Source organism: Nycticebus coucang, chromosome 11 (assembly GCF_027406575.1).
Source record: "Nycticebus coucang isolate mNycCou1 chromosome 11, mNycCou1.pri, whole genome shotgun sequence".
In the NCBI taxonomy this organism is placed as follows: Eukaryota; Metazoa; Chordata; class Mammalia; order Primates; family Lorisidae; genus Nycticebus; species Nycticebus coucang.
In genome coordinates this window covers 100,484,577-100,502,796 of record NC_069790.1, presented here as the reverse complement: position 1 = coordinate 100,502,796, position 18,220 = coordinate 100,484,577, and the positions used below count along the sequence as shown (strand labels likewise).

General features: G+C 40.2%; 1 protein-coding gene across 9 annotated transcripts in view; it reads right to left on the bottom strand.

Annotated features, from left to right (window-relative positions):
• The window catches only part of AHCYL2 (adenosylhomocysteinase like 2), a 199,240-nt gene that overhangs the window by 57,190 nt on the left and 123,830 nt on the right, over window positions 1-18,220 (bottom strand). For 2 of the 9 annotated variants that reach the window (XM_053609162.1, XM_053609165.1), the window contains exons 1-2: window positions 5,411-5,622; window positions 5,257-5,338 (exon numbers count right to left, since the gene is read on the bottom strand). The exons of 4 other annotated variants lie outside the window; for them this stretch is intronic. In XM_053609162.1, the coding sequence (XP_053465137.1) occupies window positions 5,257-5,313 (57 nt within the window). In that variant the 5' untranslated portion in view covers window positions 5,314-5,338; window positions 5,411-5,622. 3 more of the 9 variants (XM_053609160.1, XM_053609164.1, XM_053609161.1) reach the window with 3 other exon arrangements.

Here is an 18,220-nt window from a genome sequence, read left to right as displayed (position 1 = left end):
TTAAATGAACTCAAATATTGGTATTTATCATCACCCATGACAATCCTGATTGCTTACTCAGAATTTCACAAAGTGAGAGAGACCACTTTGCCTGCTTCCTTAACAAATCGGCTCTTCCTAACAAGGATGTTCACACTAGTATGCGCGCCTGTAACTAAACTGGTTTCTTATTTTCCTCAGGTAAAAAGGAACTCCTTGGTCCAATGGCTTAAATAACTAAACCTGAGCCCAAAGGAATTGTAGATCTATACCAAAATATTTTAGAATACTATGATTGACAGGAAAAGCCTTACCATTTAAATTATCTAACAGAGTAGTTAACACATTTTAGTTAGATCAAAATCACTTGTTAAAGCACACTGCTGGGCCTTACCACCAGACTTCTTGACTTACTGTGTCTGGGTGGGAAAGATTATGCATTTCTAACAAGTCCCTGGGTGATACTGATGCTGCTGGTCTGGCATCAGACTTTGAGAACCACTGTTCTAACATTTTCTCCACTCATGAATAAAGCAGCCCTGATTCTCTTGACTGTCTCCTTAGCCCAATATCCTATCCTATTCTATCCATGGCTACAAACCATGAAGGCATGTTCACAGGGAGAAAAGAAAAGGTCATTTGAAAGGTCAGAGAACAAGATAAGGTGATCCTTTCTTTATACCCAACACAGGATCTAAAAAAAAGTGGGTCTGGCGGCGCCTGTGGCTCAGTGAGTAGGGCGCCGGCCCCATGTGCCGAGGGTGGTGGGTTCAAACCCAGCCCCGGCCAAACTGCAACAAAAAAATAGCCGGGTGTTGTGGTGGGCGCCTGTAGTCCCAGCTGCTTGGGAGGCTGAGGCAAGAGAATCGCGTAAGCCCAAGAGTTAGAGGTTGCTGTGAGCCGTGTGATGCCACGGCACTCTACCCGAGGGCGGTACAGTGAGACTCTGTCTCTACAAAAAAAAAAAAAGTGGGTCTAATTCTGATTTCCATAACATGAGACTCTTAAGAACAGATGGCTAATACTTTAAGAAAAACAGGACTCATGGGGAGAATAGAAGACTTATTTACTCTAAAGAGGATTAGGCAAAGAGAAACCTATTAATTTCTTTAAAGTACGTAAAATAGTAATACAAAGGATGTATCTGTATCTCTTTTTTTTAACATATGTAATGCTTATTTGCAAAATGGAGACAATATCTACTTTGCCTACCTAAAATGCGTGCTGAGATAATAAAATAAAACGTGAGAGGGCTCTGAAGACTACATAATGACATACAAGTCTAAAATATTAATATTTCTATTCTTTTAGGTCAAACATGCTTAACCTAGAATTCATGGATGTCTAGAGGTCCCTAAAAGAGTATGCAAAATTTTATGTTTGAGTATTTTCCTGGGGAGGGGAAAACTACATACACATAGTTTTCAACAGTTTTTTCAAATGGGTTTCTGCTTTCAGTGCTAATCTTGACCTATACTCAAGCTACCTCTACCACCATTTATCAAATAAAAGTTTCTGTTTCACTTCCAAGTAAATATTGTTCAAATGTTCCTCAAGACACTTCTCCCTTCTAATCCAAATGAGCAGCTTGGGGCAGCGCCTGTGACTCAGTGGGTAGGGCGCCAGCCCCATATACCGAGGGTGGTGGGTTCGAAACCAGCCCGGCCAAACTGCAACAAAAACTAGCTGGGCGTTGTGGCAGGCACCTGTAGTCCCAGCTGCTCGGGAGGCTGAGGCAAGAGAATCGCCTAAGCCCAGAAGTTGGAGTTTGCTGTGAGCTGTGATGCCACAGTACTCTACTGAGGGTGTTAAAGTGAGACTCTGTCTCTAAAAAAATAAAGAGCAGCTTGAAAAAACTCTTTACTTATGAAAGGGATTACTTCTAGTTGAAAGAATACTGAGTAGCAAGCTGGCTGGGTACTCAAGAAAGTCAATCAACCAGATCTCCTATGGAAAAGTACCAAGCACTACAGAGAGCTTGCGTGGGAGGAGGAGGAACTATTAAAATGTAGACACGTTGAAAAAAAGTTACTGCTGATCACCATGCATGTAAAAAAAAGGACTCAAGATTTCTCAGGGGAAGTAAATCACATTAATAAAGACAATCTTTAAAAGAATCTGCTCCTCAACCTTGCAGCAGTAAAACTGCCTGAGCAACGCTAAGAAAATCACATCAAAACAGCTAAGGAGAGGAGGCTCCAGAAGAAGTCTTGCAGTGATTGATGGAACATTACCTTGAAGTTCACAATTCTTGAGATGGGGTTCTGCAAACTTCATCCTGGCTTATTTCCCAGCAGGGAATCAGAGATGTGAGTACTGTCATCTATCTATGGTCTGAGTTCTATTTTCTGAGGGGTACACAAGTCCCTTCTGCTAGTGATTATAACAAAAATGGAGACAATCTTCTCTGCTAAATTTTTCTCCTGAAAGAAGAGAGGCTTCACATATTTCCTTCAGAAGAGGTGGCAGAGACAGTCTCAGTGGAAATTTCAATATACTAATATATAAACTGAAATATGAGCCAGACATTTGTTAAAACTTTCTTAACTTGAAATTTTTGCCCAACATGGAATCTGGCTCCAGAGTTTTCTCTTGGGGATTTAAAAGGCACTTTAACATTTCACAAGTCAACCTGAAAATCTATAGGCAATACACTAGAGGGTGCTCAGTGGCTAGCTTTCCTGGCTATGTGGATGTCAGTGGCAGCTTAATGAAGTATTTCCACAGACCAGGTCAGAAGTTAATGACTTACATACTATCTGAAAGAAAGCCTCAAAAGTCGTTGGCAAGGAAAAGATAGCAAATGAGATAACTGTGTTATTAAAGTCAAGTCCCTCCTTACTCCTCAATGTTATTCAAACAATTACTAATCAAAGGTATATTCCTGGTTTTCGAGAGAGAAGGACTGAGAAGTTGCTAAATAAAAGGAATGCCATATTAACAACAGAGCAGACCTGTGCTTTATTAAATAATGTTTTCTAGGGCGGCGCCTGTGGCTCAGTTGGTAGGGCGCCGGTCCCATATACCAGGGGTGGCGGGTTCAAACCCGGCCCCGGCCAAACGAACCCGGCCAAACTGCAACCAAAAAATAGCCGGGCGTTGTAGCGAGCGCCTGTAGTCCCAGCTACTCGGGAGGCTGAGGCAAGAGAATCGCTTAAGCCCAGGAGTTGGAGGTTGCTGTGAGCTGGGTGAGGCCACGGCACTCTACCAAGGGCCATAAAGTGAGACTCTGTCTCTACCAAAAAAAAATAAATAAATAATGTTTTCTAAAAGCTGAGAAGCCCTAGGACTAGGTTATATCCCTTAAGCAGCAGTCACACTAATTCCTTTAGGGGAGTTTTCCTGTTCCCATAAGAGAAGTTAAATGGGTAAAAGTTCAGTAGGAGCTCCTGTTGAGGGGATGTAATAAGCAGGCATGACACTAAGGATGATTACTTACGGCAACAAGAACTACTGTGAAAACTTTGATTTGGAGTTGGCACATTAATGTTCAGTTGAATTCTTCTATAATATTACTTTATGTAAATACCAAAGTGTAATACCTTAATGTGATCCCTCCCTTAAGAAAGACAAATTTCTTGCTCTCCCTTCTTATTAGCAAGTGGGTAGAGATTCAGAAAAACAAACTAAAAAACCCAATGAGAATGATTCCATTAAGTAATAATTAAACCTATTAATTCTAAAGCATATTATATTCTAAAACACAAGTTTGTGGATGGATAGGATTTCTCTTCATCAAATATTTTAAAACTGAGCATGATGTTCTGAAATGGCATCAAGAATAACAGCCATAACCTCTACAAGAAAAAGTAATAGTTACAACCAGAGTTGAAATGTAGGCTCCTCAATTGGGCCTTTGCGAGGCCTACGGTATATTCAATCTCATTGTCAATAGTTATTTCTTCAAGTCCACAAACACTAAAAAGAACTTGAAATATACTGTGGAGTCTAACCAGTTTTCTATAGAAAAAATATCTATATATAACACAAACCCATATAGGCTATAATAAATCAGGCAAAATCTAGAAACCATTTGTAATCATAAAATGTTTACTGTTTTTAAATCAAAAGTTGAAATTAGATCCAAAATATTAGGTTTATGTATCAGCTTTTATCAACAAATAAGTTCTTATTATCATTACATTAAAACTATTTATCTGGGGCGGCACCTGTGGCTTAGTGAGCAGGGCGCCGGCGCCATATACCAAGGGTGGCAGGTTCAAACCCGGCCCCAGCCAAACTGCAACAAAAAAATAGCCGGGCGTTGTGGCAGGCGCCTGTAGTCCCAGCTACTCGGGAGGCTGAGGCAGAAGAATCGCTTAAGCCCAGGAGTTGGAGGTTGCTGTGAGCTGTGTGATGCCACAGCACTCTACAGAGGGCGATAAAGTGAAACTCTGTCTCTACAAAACAAACAAACAAACAAACAAAACTATTTATCTGATAAATAATAGTATTTTGAAAAACTATACCAAGGGAGCTACAGTTTCTGCCCTATAGAAATATATATACATATAAAGAGTGGTTGGTGGGTGGCGCCTGTGGCTCAAAGGGGTAGGGTGCCAGCCCCATATGCCAGAGCTGGCGGGTTCAAACCCAGCCCGGGCCAAACACTGCAAAAAAAAAAAAAAAAAAGAGTGCTTGGTAAGGGGGAGAATAGTTGGGGAAATGTTTTGACTGGAATAAAAAAAAATAAAAAATAAAAAATAAAAAAAAAAAATGGGCAGGGTAGGGAAAGATGTTTTTAATCTCTAAAAAGAAACTTGAAAGAGCACTATTTGTCTAAGTTGTTGTTGTTTTCCATACTTCTTTTTTTAGCCGAAGATCTTGCTATGTTGCCTAAATTGGTCTTGAACCTGATCTCAAACAATCCTCCCACTTTGAGTAGCAGGAGCTACAGGAGTGTGCCACCATGCCCTTCCTTATACTTTTTCTTTACTCCCAGAGGAATAAAATAAGCATTAGTTTGAAAACAGAAACAAAGAAATCACAGGACAATTCGGCCTATACAGCACACCAGCAGCTGTAGGAAGGCCCCCCACCAGAGGAAGCCAGGCAGTTCTGACACCTTCCCTAGCTCCACTGGTAATTAAGAAACTGGGGGAGGGCCTTGTGGGGGAGCCCAGTACATAGGAACTAATCAGAAATTAGAGTAATAAATGTTTCCCCCATCACAGATTTTGATAGGAGCTTCTACAGGTGATCTTTATCACCTGTCAGAAATGGTTGCTTCTCATTATTAAGAAACAGAAGGAAAAACAAAGTGACCAAAGAACTCACCATCCACTCAGGCATGTGAAAAGCTGAGGTGCCCTCATTACCGTCCCACTTCTCCATAGTGCAGGCTTGGGTAAGATATGTCCTGAAGCAAAAGGGAAAGCTGGTTTGGAAATGCCAGGGTTATCTGAGTGCCCCAAAGCAGACCCAAACCTACTGATTCAGAAGTTCATAGCGGCTAGCAGAAGTTGCCTCCCTTTTCACAGCAGCCTCCTATTCAAAGAAAGATCATCAGTCAATTGCCTGACAAGTCCTTTTACTGGCTGGCTTCAAAGCCTTCTGCTTCTGATGCAAAAATCAGAGCTGATGCAAAATGCTGCACCCAAGCACTGTATTTCTCACTGTGCACTCAATGTTCAATGCTACCCAAACACTCTACACTACTTACCTAGTGGGGACTTTCTGCAGCAGCAAACTTCCTTCACTTCCCATGTGTAAGGCACTTGTTAATTTTCTCCCGCCCCTCAGTACACGTCACTGAAGGTACTGATACCAAGATCAATAAAGACTGAGGTCAAGAAGGCACTCCCATTTCTCAAGAGTTGCTTGATTTGGATTAGTACAGTAAACAGGCGTTTCCTTGAAATCAAGAGCTCCTTACGGCCTGGCCTTCAAGTTTAAACAGCTATGCAGAAGCTCCCCATCTGCTCACACCAGGGGTCTGGCACCAAACTCTGACATATCTCAAGTTAAATTCTTACTGCATGGGAGGTTCAGATGGAGCCTGGGAAGATCTTTTGCAAAATTATAATTTCTTAGAGGCTCTGAAGAAAGTTCTGGGACCACAGCTCCCTCTGCTGGCTCCCTATGAAACAACACAGGTGCTGAACTTAAAGCAGCTTCATTGAGGCTAGTCAGGAGCCACCAGGGTAGGTTTAGAGGAAAGCCAGGGTTTCCAAGCAAGACTTGTGCTGCCTCAAAGTCCCTAACCAATGTCAGTTTTTACACACCAGTCTGGTTTCAGAAGAAATAGGGTGCCAACACGGTAGTCCTGTACACTATCACCTTAAAGGCTCTTGGAAGCTGTTTCCACTTTATGTCCCTATATCAGCTCTCTCCTTGCTGTATACTTCAGAAATCTGGAAATACGACAAAACTAGAAAAAAAAAGGTGATATAACCTTCTTTACCTGTTTAGTTCATTCCTAGAATATATTATCCAATAAGAGTACCATAGGTTTCAGGAACAAAGGAAGTCCAACAAGAATATATGCCTGCCTTGGTCCCTTCCAAGGACCAAGGACTCTACAGTGTTAATTCCCACTGCAGTGGATAATTTCTCTGGAGGGACAGTCATAATATGCTAACGATTACAGGTTTGTTACCCTGTAGGACCTTCACTAGTTAAGAGAATGGTCCTCTGGATGCAAAATGAAGGGAAGGTAATGTTAGGGAAGAGGTAATGTAAGATGCCAGAGAGGGCACCATTCAAATGATTGGCCATAGGTATAAACTGGAGAGAAAGGCAAGTAAAAACAGAAGGGGACTGTTGTACGAGGTATGTTCAGAGGTGTCAAGGGGGTAGTAATCACAAGGAGAGCAGGTGCAGTGAAGTGGAAGTAAAGGAACTATGGAGTTCAGCAATTTGAGTGATGTCAAGAGAGAAACTTGATGAGATACAGGGAAGATAAGGCCCACTGAAGTCAGGATGTCAACTTTGCTATTCGATAGTTCAGCCTTAGCTCGCAGCAACCTCTAGTTATTGTTCTCTGGTCTTCCTTTTAATCCAAATGTCTCAAAATGAGAACTCACACCTGCTGCCTAAATTTCCAATGATGTATTTCATCTGTGTTTTAAATACATCATGTCTAAAAGCAAAATTATCACTCTATCTTTTTCCCATCACCTGCCAAACAACTTTCTTTTCTTCTCACTTTTCTATTTGTGTTACAGATGCTGCTATTTCCTTAGGCAACCAGATATGAGATCTTAGACATCTTTGATTTCCCCTTTTCCCTAGTCCCCATAACAACCAGTCACCAATGATTTCTGAGCCCTTCTCTACCAAGCCTTTCATCTATCCCTCTCTGTTTATTTTCACTGCCTCTTAAAAACTCTCTATAAACCCTTTCCAACATGACCTTCCGGTGCATGTCCTTATTTACAGTCTATCCTCCAGCTAGGCTGTATAACTTGCTATTTCCTGAATGTGAAGACTGCCCAGTATGGCAGCCTTGAGCACTGGTTGTGGAGTAATACAGACTTGGGTTAGAATCCTGGTCTGCCAGATATTTAACCTCTCCATACCTCCAACTTTCTAATCTGTACAGCAGAAGTAACAACAGCCACCTCACAGGACTGATGTAAAGATTTTAAAAGAGTACACACACACTAAGGACTTAATTAATGTTAGCTCTTAATTACGTTCCTTTCCCACCTCAGTGCCTTTGCTTATGCCATTTCCCCAAATTAAAATTCATTTGTTGGGGGAAGCAGAAAGAGAGAGGGAGGGAGTGGGGTGGGGCCTTAGTGTGTGTCACACTTTATGGGGGCAGGACATGATTGCAAGAGGGACTTTACCTAGCAATTGCAATCAGTGTAACTGGCTTATTGTACCCTCAATGAATCCCCAACAATAAAAAAAAAAAGGAAAAAAAAAAAGAAAAAAAAAAAAAATAAAATAAAATTCATTTGTTTCTGCCTTCAGAAAGAAGAGAAAATTCATTTGTTTCTCCATCATTTTTGATTATTCTAATTCCCCAGGGCTCAGCTCAAATGATAGTTCTGCCATGAAAGGTGACCTAAAAAAAGGAATCTCGCTTTCCTCTAATCCTGTCCTTTAGCTATTTCACTCTTCCCATCCCTCCTCATATTAGAGTTACTATGTACATGTGTTACCCCTCATTAGACTCCAGGTTCTTCAGAGGCTTAGCCAACTTTGATTCGCCTACAGAGCCTGGCCTATAGTAGGTGTTTAAGAAATTACCAAATAAATTTAAAAAATTTTTTTCTTTTTTTTTTTTGAGACAGTCTCAAGCTGTCTCCCTGGGTAGAGTGCCAGGGCGTCACAGCTCATAGCAACCTCAAACTCTTCGGCTGAAGTGATCCTTTTGCCTCAGCCTCCCAAGTAGCTGGGACTACAGGTGCCTGCCACAATGTCCAGCTATTTTTTGGTTATAGTGTCATTGTTGTTTGGCAGGTCTGGACTGGATTTGAACCTGCCAGCTCCAGTGTATGTTGCTGGCACCCTAGCGGCTTGAGCTATAGGCGCTGAGCCTGCCATAGATATTTCTTATAGTCCTCTAGGAGTAAGTTAAAAAATTAATGTATTTAATATGTTCGTGTCCATTTTATAGAATATGGAACATTATATTTGTTGGGCCTTAGTCATATTTTCCAGTGACAGCTATGACTTCTTTGATGATAAGTTCTTATGAGGCTTTTAATCCTTAATCATAATGTATCTCTGTAGGAAGACATAATCCACTTCCATTGCTTGATCCACATTAATTGTAACTGTTATAAACCACATCATAATGAAACTTTTAGGAACAAATCAAGGCCAAAAGTCTATCTTACTGCTGGTGTAGAGGCCCTTATTTCAGTCAGTGGCAAATCACTAGATTGTTAATACTCCTGTTTTTATTTTCTATGTAATGATTTATTAAATATATGGGAGATGACTGCCTTCGTGATAAGCACTAAACCATGAGAAAAAATGACTTTTAAAGAAACTAAGATTAGGGCTCGGTGGCTAGGGCGCCAGCCACAAACACCGGAGCTGGCAGGTTTGAATCAAGCCCAGGCCTGCCAAACAGTGACAACTGCAACCAAAAAGTAGCTAGGTGTTGTGGCAGGAGCCTGTAGTCCCAGCTACTTGGGAGGCTGAGACAAGAGAATAGCTTAAGCCCAAGAGTTGGAGGTTGCTGTGAGCTGTGATGCCATAGCACTCTATCCAGGGCGACATAGTGAGACTCTATCTTAAAAAAAAAGAAACTCAGATTAGGAATAAAACAATAAACACAAGTGAAATATATCACTTTGGCAGGCTAAACTGTTTCAGTTATGGCATTGTTTTGTTTTCTTAGTCTTAGTTTTTTCTTAGTTTTCTTTAGTTTCTTAGGCTTTAAAATAGACTTCGTTTGAACACTGTAACTTTGCTGCACCTTTCTCTAATGATTCTGAAATGAAAATAAAATACAGTAGTAGCTATTACATTTGAGAACTGAGGGTGTATTTACTGACCAGGGCTGTGGTAGGTATAAGGTATAGGTGTAAGTACTAGTTTTATTATTTTTATTCATTTATTTTTTTTTTTTTTGAGACAGAGTCTCACTATGTTGCCCTCAGTAGAGTGCTGTGGTGTCACAGCTCACGGCAACCTCAAACTCTTGGGCTGAAGTGATTCTCTTGCCTCTGCCTCCCAAGTAGCTGGGACTACAGGTGCCCGCCATAACTCCCAGCTATTTTTTGTTGCAGGTGTCGTTGTTTAGCTGGCCTGGGCTGGGTTCGAACCTGCCACCCTCAGTGTATGTGGCTGGCACTGTAACCACTGTGCCACAGGCGCCAAGCTATAAGTACTAATTTTAAACTTGTTTCCATATAATTTCGTTTTACCATATTATGCCTTAGAAGATACATCTATGGCAAGAGTAGCAATGAGACCATTGCACATTGATTACAGAACATTTGACGTTTGGGCAAGTAGTTAGCAAGTTCAAAAAGAGTTATAAAAATTGCATCTGCTCTTGCAGGCGTCTGTTGTACAAAAATTGCCTGAATGTATGAACAGTTTACAACAATCTTTTTTGTTTGTGTTTGTGGCTGGCGCCCTAGCCGCCAAGCCCTAATCTTAGTTTCTTTAAAAAACAATCTTTTTTTTTAACTCCAAGAACAGTTAGAAGTTCTATGTACCACGTGTGTTCTAACAATGGTAACTTGATAGATCAATGAGGGTATGCCAGATTATCTTAAATCAGAGTGAATATATGCTCAGGGCTCAAGGGGGAAAGACAAAGTTAATATTTCCAGGGGTCAAAGCCTAAAAACAACCAGGCAGTAAATAAGTTACCACAGTGGTAGCACAGTTTTAAACTAAAGGAGATAAATCTGGATCCAAGAATCATAGCCACAGGACAAAGGATACAAGAATGTGAACCTGTCCTCTATTCCTTGCTTGTTCCTAATGAGTTTATTAGACATCAGAAAGTCAAATGATCACTCTCTCCCTCAGTTTCCTTATTACAAAATGAGGGAAAGGTAAGGAAGAGTGTACTGTGGAAGGGTGGAACTGGTTCTTTCCAGTTCTGACATTCAGTATTTCCAATCCATCTGGCTTCTCTGAGACTATTAAAAAAAAACCTATTCTTTAGTCACCTTTGTTACAGTTTATTATAGAGGGTAAGGTTCTGAACCACCTGAGTTCAAAGCTCAGTCTGGTCAATTATGAAGCTGCCTGGAATTGTTGGGCCTTAAATCTCCCTTACCCTTCAAACTTGAAATCCAAATGCAACCACAGCAACTGGCATTAAGTCCTCCTCCTTACCTTACAACCTACATAATGTTAGGCATCTGACCTTTTAGTTCCTCTGTGATCTTAAAACTCCTATCTGACAGATATTTAAGATTCAACAGAAGGCATTATCAATACTGGCTTTAAAGGTAGCTAGATTTGGGTTTAAAGGCTGGCTCCATCCCTTACTAGTGGTGTACCCTCAAGTAAGCTACATAATTTTTTATTTTTATTTTTGGGAGACACAGTCTTGCTCTTGCTGCTTGGGCTTGAGTGCCATGGCCTCAGCCTCCTGACCAGCTGGGACTATGGGTGCCCGCCACAATGCCTGGCTAATGTTTCTTTTCTTTTAATTTTTCTATTTTTAGTAGAGACAGGGTCTCAGGCTGGTCTTGAACTCCTGAGCTCAAGTACACTTCCCGCCTTAGCCTGCCAGAGTGCTAGGATTATAGGCCTTAGCCACCCCACCTAGCCTCAGACTCTACATTTTTAACAGCTCTCAGATGACGCCAATGCTGCTGGGACTACACTTAGAGAATTAAGGGCCTAGATAATTCCATCTGTGGAATGGCCTACTTTAATTCATTAAATTCAACTTATTTATACATGATTACAATCAGTATGATCACTTTAAAATCCAATCACATTGTTTCTTTGTTTCTAACAACTCAGTTGGTCCCCATGTTCTTAAAATAAAATCCAAACTCCTTAGCATGATGACATATAAGGCCCTTCATGCCTTTGCATAGTTCTGGAACCTTAGCTCTCTGCATTCCCTACCTCCCCACTCACACATACATCTTCCGAACTTATAGATTTATAGCTTAGCTATAACTTCCTTCAGTACATAATTCCAGCTCCTGATTTAGGTTAAGAATCAATTCTATGAATTACTGAGTAGTCACCCACATTGATATCTATAATAGCATGTGTCAGCATTGATACTGTAATCGATCATTTTCCTATTTCCACACTGGAACTGTAAGTAATTTGAGGGCAGAGGTAATGTGTCTTATTCCTGTATTCCAAGTGCCTAATATATAATAAACAATTAATGAGGGCTGGGTGTGGTGGCTCACGCCTATAATCCTAGCACTCTGGGAAGCTGAGGCAGGTGGATTGCCTGAGCTCACAGGTTCGAGACCAGACTGAGCCACAGTGAGACCTCATCTCTAAAAATAGCCAGGTGTTATGGCAGGCACCTATACTCCCAGCTACTTGGGAGGCTGAGGCAAGAGAATCGCTTGAGCCCAAGAATTTAAGTTTGCTATAGCTGTGACACCACGGTGCTCTACCCAGTGAGACTCTGTCTCCAAAAGAAAACAAAACAAAAAAACAATGACTACATGCTGAATAAAAAAAAGACTTAACTGAAAAATAAATAACTAGCTCAGGACAAATCCCAAAATGAATAAAATATAGAACAGGCACCTGAAGGGTAAAAAGAAGGAAGAGATCCGGGCATGAGTAAGAAAGGACAAACCCATAAATAGAAACTCACTATAACAAAATTATGCCCATTGTAGTTAAATGTACCACCTTGTCAATGACTACCCCATTCAGTGTTTTTCAGATAAACAATTAAGCAATACAAAGACTATAGTATTCTAAAACAGGCACCAAGCCAACTTCTTCACTCCCTCTTAAGTCCTCTAGAACCTGGCTGTAGGATGTGGACTTAAACCCTCAATTTCCCTGACACAGCTAATAGAGAGCCACTTAGGCCAGGGTTCAGTTTGCTGCATAGTTAGCACCTCTACCCGAAACTGTCCTTAAATAGAAGTTAAGCTTAAACTTGAAACTGTTTTTTGTAATTATTATTAGTAGTAGTATTTATTGTTTGGGATTCATTGTGGGTACAAAGAGCTAGGTTATACTGATTGCATTTGTTTTTTTTTTTTTTGTAGAGACAGAGTCTCACTTTATGGCCCTTGGTAGAGTGCCGTGGCCTCACACAGCTCACAGTAACCTCCAGCTCCTGGGCTTAAGCAATTCTCTTGCCTCAGCCTCCCGAGTAGCTGGGACTACAGGCGCCCACCACAGCGCCCAGCTATTTTTTTGTTGCAGTTTGGCCGGGGCTGGGTTTGAACCCGCCACCCTCGGCATATGGGGCCGGCGCCCTACTCACTGAGCCACAGGCGCCGCCCTGCATTTGTTAGATAAAGTCCCTCTTTTTTTTTTTTTTTAATATTTTCTTTTTATTTATTTATTTGTGGGTTTTGGCCAGGGCTGGGTTTGAACCCGCCACCTCCTGCACATGGGACCGGCGCCCTACCCCTTTGAGCCACAGGCCCCGCCCCGATAAAGTCCCTCTTATAATTGTGTCCCACCCCCAAGAGGTATGCCATACACCATGACCCCTCATCCTCATTTCTCCTCCCCTCTCCCTGCTTGCTCATTCCCCTATCCTCCCCACACCCCTTGTATTACTCATTTACTGCTTTCATATTAGAAAAGAGTACATTGGATTCTTGCTTCTCCATTCTTGTGATGTTTTACTAAGAACAATGCATTCCGCCTCCATCCAGGTTAATACAAAAGATGTAAAGTCTCCATCTTTTTTTTAGTGGCTGAATAGTAGTCCATGATACACATATACCACAACTTAATCCATTCCTTGATTGGTGGGCAGTTAGGCTATTTCTACATTTTACCGATTGTAAATTGAGCTGTGATTAACAGTCTAGTGCAAATGTCCTTATGATAAAAGGATTTTTTTTCTGCTGGGTAGAACCCTAGTAATGGGATTGCAGGATCAAATGGGAGGTCTAATTTGAGTTGTTTGAGGATCCTCCATACTTCCTTCCAAAAAAGTTGCATTAGTTTGCAGTCCCACCAGCAGTGTAAAAGTGTTCCCTTCTCTCCACATCCATACCAGCATCTGAAGCTTTGATTTTGTGATGTGGGCCATTCTCACTGGGATTAGATGGTATCTCAGAGTAGTTTTGGTTTGCATTTCTCTGATTAGGGACGATGAGCATTTTTTCATGTTTGTTAGCTATTCGTCTTCGTATTTAGAGAAGGTTCTATTCACCTAGTGATATTTGGGTTTTTGGGTTGTCTTTTGTTGTTGTCTGAGTTCTCTATAGATCCTACGTATCAATTCATAATACACAAATATATTTTCCCATTTTGAAGGTTGTCTGTTTACTTTGGTTGTTGTTTCCTTAGCTGTATAGAAGCTTTTCAGTTTATGTCCCATTTGTTTATTTTTCTTGTTGCAATTGTCATGGAAGTCTTCTTCATAACATCTTTCCCCAGGCTGATATCTTCAGGTGTTTTCCTCACATTTTCTTTGAGACTTATTGTTTCATGCCTTAGATTTGAATCTTTTATCCATCTTGAATCAATTTTTGTAAGTGGTGAGAGGTGTGGGTCCAGTTTCAGTCTTTTACATGTGGTTATCCAGTTCTCCCAGCACCATTTATTAAACAGGGATTCTTTACCCCAGTGTATGTTCTTATTGGTTTATCAAAGATCAGGTGGCTATAAGAGCTTAGTTTCATCTCATGGTTTTCTATTCAGTTCCAAATGTCAGTGTCTCTTTTTGTGTGCCAAAATGTGCTGTTTTGAGCACTATGGCCTTATAGGATAGCTGAAAGTCTGGTAGGGTGATAACTAGCCCCAGCTTTGTTTTTATTAGTAAGAATTGCCTTGGCTAACAGGGTTTCTTTTGGTTCCATACAAAACAAAGAATTATATTTTCCAAATCTTGAAAGTATGATGATGGTATTTTAATGGGGAGTGCACTGAATCTGTAGATTGCTTTGGGAAGTATAGCAATCAACATTTTCACAATGTTGATTCTTCCCAACCATGAGCATGGTATGGTCTTCCTTTTGTTAATATCTTCTGCTATTTCTTTTCTTGGGGTTTCATAATTTTCTTTGTAGAGGTCTTCACCACTTTTGTTATGTATATTCCTAGATATTTCATTTTTTTAAGCTACTGCATCCTTGTTTAGCTTCTCATCTTGGCTGTTATTGGCATATACAAAGGCTACTGATTTGTGGGCATTGATTTTATATCCTGAGGCATTGCTGTATTTTTTGATTACTTCCAGATTTGTGGTTGAGTCTTTGGGGTTCTCTAAGGATAAGATCATATTGTCAGCAAAGAGTGATAGTTTGACCGCCTCTGCACCCATTTGGACGCCCTTTATTTCTTTCTCTTGCCTGATTGTATTGTCTAGAACTTCCAGCACTATGTTGAATAGTAGTGGTGATAGAGGACAACCTTGTCTGATTCCACTTCTAAGTAGAAAAGGATTCAGTTTTACTCTGCTCAGTATAGCATTAGCTGTGGGTTTTTCGTAGATGGCTTCCATCAGATTCAGAAATGTGCCACCTGTGCCTAAATTCTTAAGTGTTCTAATTAGAAAGGATGCTCAATTTTATTGAATGCTTTTCCTGCTTCTACTGAGAGGATCATATGGTCTTTGTTTTTGCTTCTGTTGATACGGTGAATTACATTTATGGACTTGCATATGTTAAACCAAACCTGCATCCCTGGGATGAAACCAACTTGATCATAATTAATGATTTTTTTTTAATGTGCAGCTGTAATCTGTTGGCTAGGATTTTGTTGAGAATTTTTGCAGCTGTATTCATTACTGAAATTGGTCTGAAATTCTCCTTTTCAGTTGAGTCTTTTCCTGATTTTGGTATCAGGGTGATGTTTGCTTTGTGGAACAAACATGTTGGGGAAGATTTTTTGAAATAATTTCTGCAGTATAGGAATAAGCTCTTCTTTAAAGGTTTAATAGAATTCTGGTGTGATGGCATCTGGAGCAGGGCTTGTTTTTGTTGGGAAATTTTTTATTGTTTCTTCAATCTCAGTTCTTGAAATTGGTCTGTTCAAGAGATCTAGTTCTTCTTAAGTCTAGGGAGGGGGTGATTCCGGGTATTCATCTATTTCTTCCACTTTGTAAAATTTCTAGGCATAGTTTCTTGTAGTACTCAGAAATGATCTCTTGTATCTCTGTGGCATCTGTTGTTATTTCCCTTTTATGACTTTTTTTTTTTTTTTTTTGAGACAGAGTCTCACTATATTGCCCTGGGTAGAGTGCTGTGGCATCACAGCTCACAGCAACCTCCAACTCTTGAGCTTAAGTGATTCACTTGCCTCAGCCTCCCAAATAACTGGGAATATAGGCGTTTGCCACAACGCTCAGCTTTTTTTGTTGTCGTTGCAGTTGTTTAGTTGGCCCAGCTCAGGTTCGAACCTTCCACCCTCGGTGTATGTGGCTGGCGCCGTAACCACTGTGCTACAGGCACTGAGCCCCTCTTACCACTTCTAATTGAGGTCATTAGAGATTTTATTTTTCTGAACATTTTTGTTGGAGTTCCACCTTTTGCCTTGTAGTCTTAGAAGATATAAGGTGTAATTTCAATTATTTAAATTTTCCTGAGGTTTGATTTGTATCCTAGAATGTGGTTGATTTTGGTGTATGTACCATGGGCCGGCGAGATATTCCTTAACTTTGGGATGGTGTGCTCTGTATATGTCAATTAATCCCATTTGTTCTAGGGTCACATTTAAGTCCTTTGTATCTTTGTTTAGTTTCTGTTTAGTGGATCTGTCCAGTTCTGTCAGAGAGATGTTAAAGTTCCCAAAATTATGGTGTTGTGGGACATCATATTACTCAGATCCATCAAGGTATATTCATAAATCTGGGAGCATTTAAGTTGGGTGCATAAATATTTAAAATTGAAATGTCTTCTTGTATTGTTCCTTCAACCAGCCATTTCATTAATTAAGGTGGACCAGTATAAAGTGTCCATCTTTGTCTTGAAACTTCTTAAACTTGAAAACAACCAGAATAAGAGTGGAAAGGGATGTGCATCCAGAGCCCTCAATTCTGTCACACAGATGGGGGAGGGTACGGGAGTAAGATAACAAAGCATAATGCCATTAAGTAAGTGGAGAGTTGGACTTCTTGCTATATTCTTTTTTTCTGCTATATTCTTTTTATTTTTAAATAAATATTTTATTGAAGCATAATTTATCTACAAAAAGAAATACACAAATTAGAAAGTTACAGCTTGATAAAATTCACAAGTCTACATAGATAAGGGAACCAGGACATTCCCAGTACCCTAGAGCAGTCCCTCATGTCCCATCCTTCAGTTATTACTGTCATTTTTCCCTAAGGTAACCCCTTATTCTAACCCCATCATCACTGATCAGTTTTGCTGATTTTTGAACTTGAAATAAATATAAAATAAATACTTTTAAGTGTCTCTTTTTCTGCTCAATGTTTTTTAAGAATTATCCAAGTTTAGGGCGGCACCTATGGCCCTGTGGGTAGGGTGCTGGCCCCATATGCCAAGAGTGGTGGGTTTGAGCCCGCCCCCAGCCAAACTGCAACAAAAAAATAGCCGGGTATTGTGGTGTGTGGCTTATAGTCCCAGCTACTCAGGAGGCTGCGGCAGGAGAATCACCTGAGCCCAGGAGTTGGAGGTTGCTGTGAGCTGTGATGCCATGGCATTCTACCAAGGGCGATAGAGACTCTGTCTCAAAAAAACAAAAAAAAAATTATCCAAGTTTGTCATTCTTAGTAGTTTATTTACTATTTATTTTTATTGTGGGAAATTATCCCATATTCACATTTTATTGAATCCATTTTCCTGTTGATGGGTTTTTGGTTATTTTCAATTTTGGGGCAAAAATAAATAATGTTGCTATAAACACTGTATATGTCTTTTGGTGCCCATATGAAAATATTTCTGTTGGATACATACTTAGTAGTGTAACTACTGAGTTATAGTATAAGTGTATGCTCAGCTAGGTAAATAACATCAAACAAGCTTCTAAAATATTTGCACTGATCTATATTCCTACCAGCAGGATATCAGTATTCCAGTTGCTTAGGATTATTGGTCTTTTGTCATTTTAGCCATTCTAGGTAATTGTGTCACATTGTGATTTTTAATCTGCATCTTTTTTTTTTTTTTTTTTTTGTGGTTTTTGGCCGGGGCTGGGTTTGAACCCACCACCTCCAGCATATGGGGCCGGCGCCCTACTCCTTGAGCCACAGGCACCACCCAATCTGCATCTTTTTTAAAAACAATGGCAAATACAAATAAGATTTACCATTTTTTATTCTTTTATTTTTTCTCTTAATGATTTTTTTATTAAATCATAACTGTGTACGTTAATGCATTTATGGGGTACAATGTGCTGATTTTATATACAATTTGGAATGCTTAGATCAAACTGGTTAACATAGCCTTCACCTCACTTACTTATTGTGTTAAGACATTTATACTCTACTCTTAGTAGATTTGACATGTACCCAAGATTTACCATATTAACCATTATTTTTTTTTTTTTTTTTTTTTGTGGTTTTTGGCCAGGGCTGGGTTTGAACCCACCACCTCCGGCATATGGGACCAGCGCCCTACTCCTTGAGCCACAGGCGCCGCCCCATATTAACCATTTTTAAGTGAACAGTTCAGAGGCATTAAGTATGTTCACATTGTTATGCAACTGTCACTACTATCCATCTGAAAAA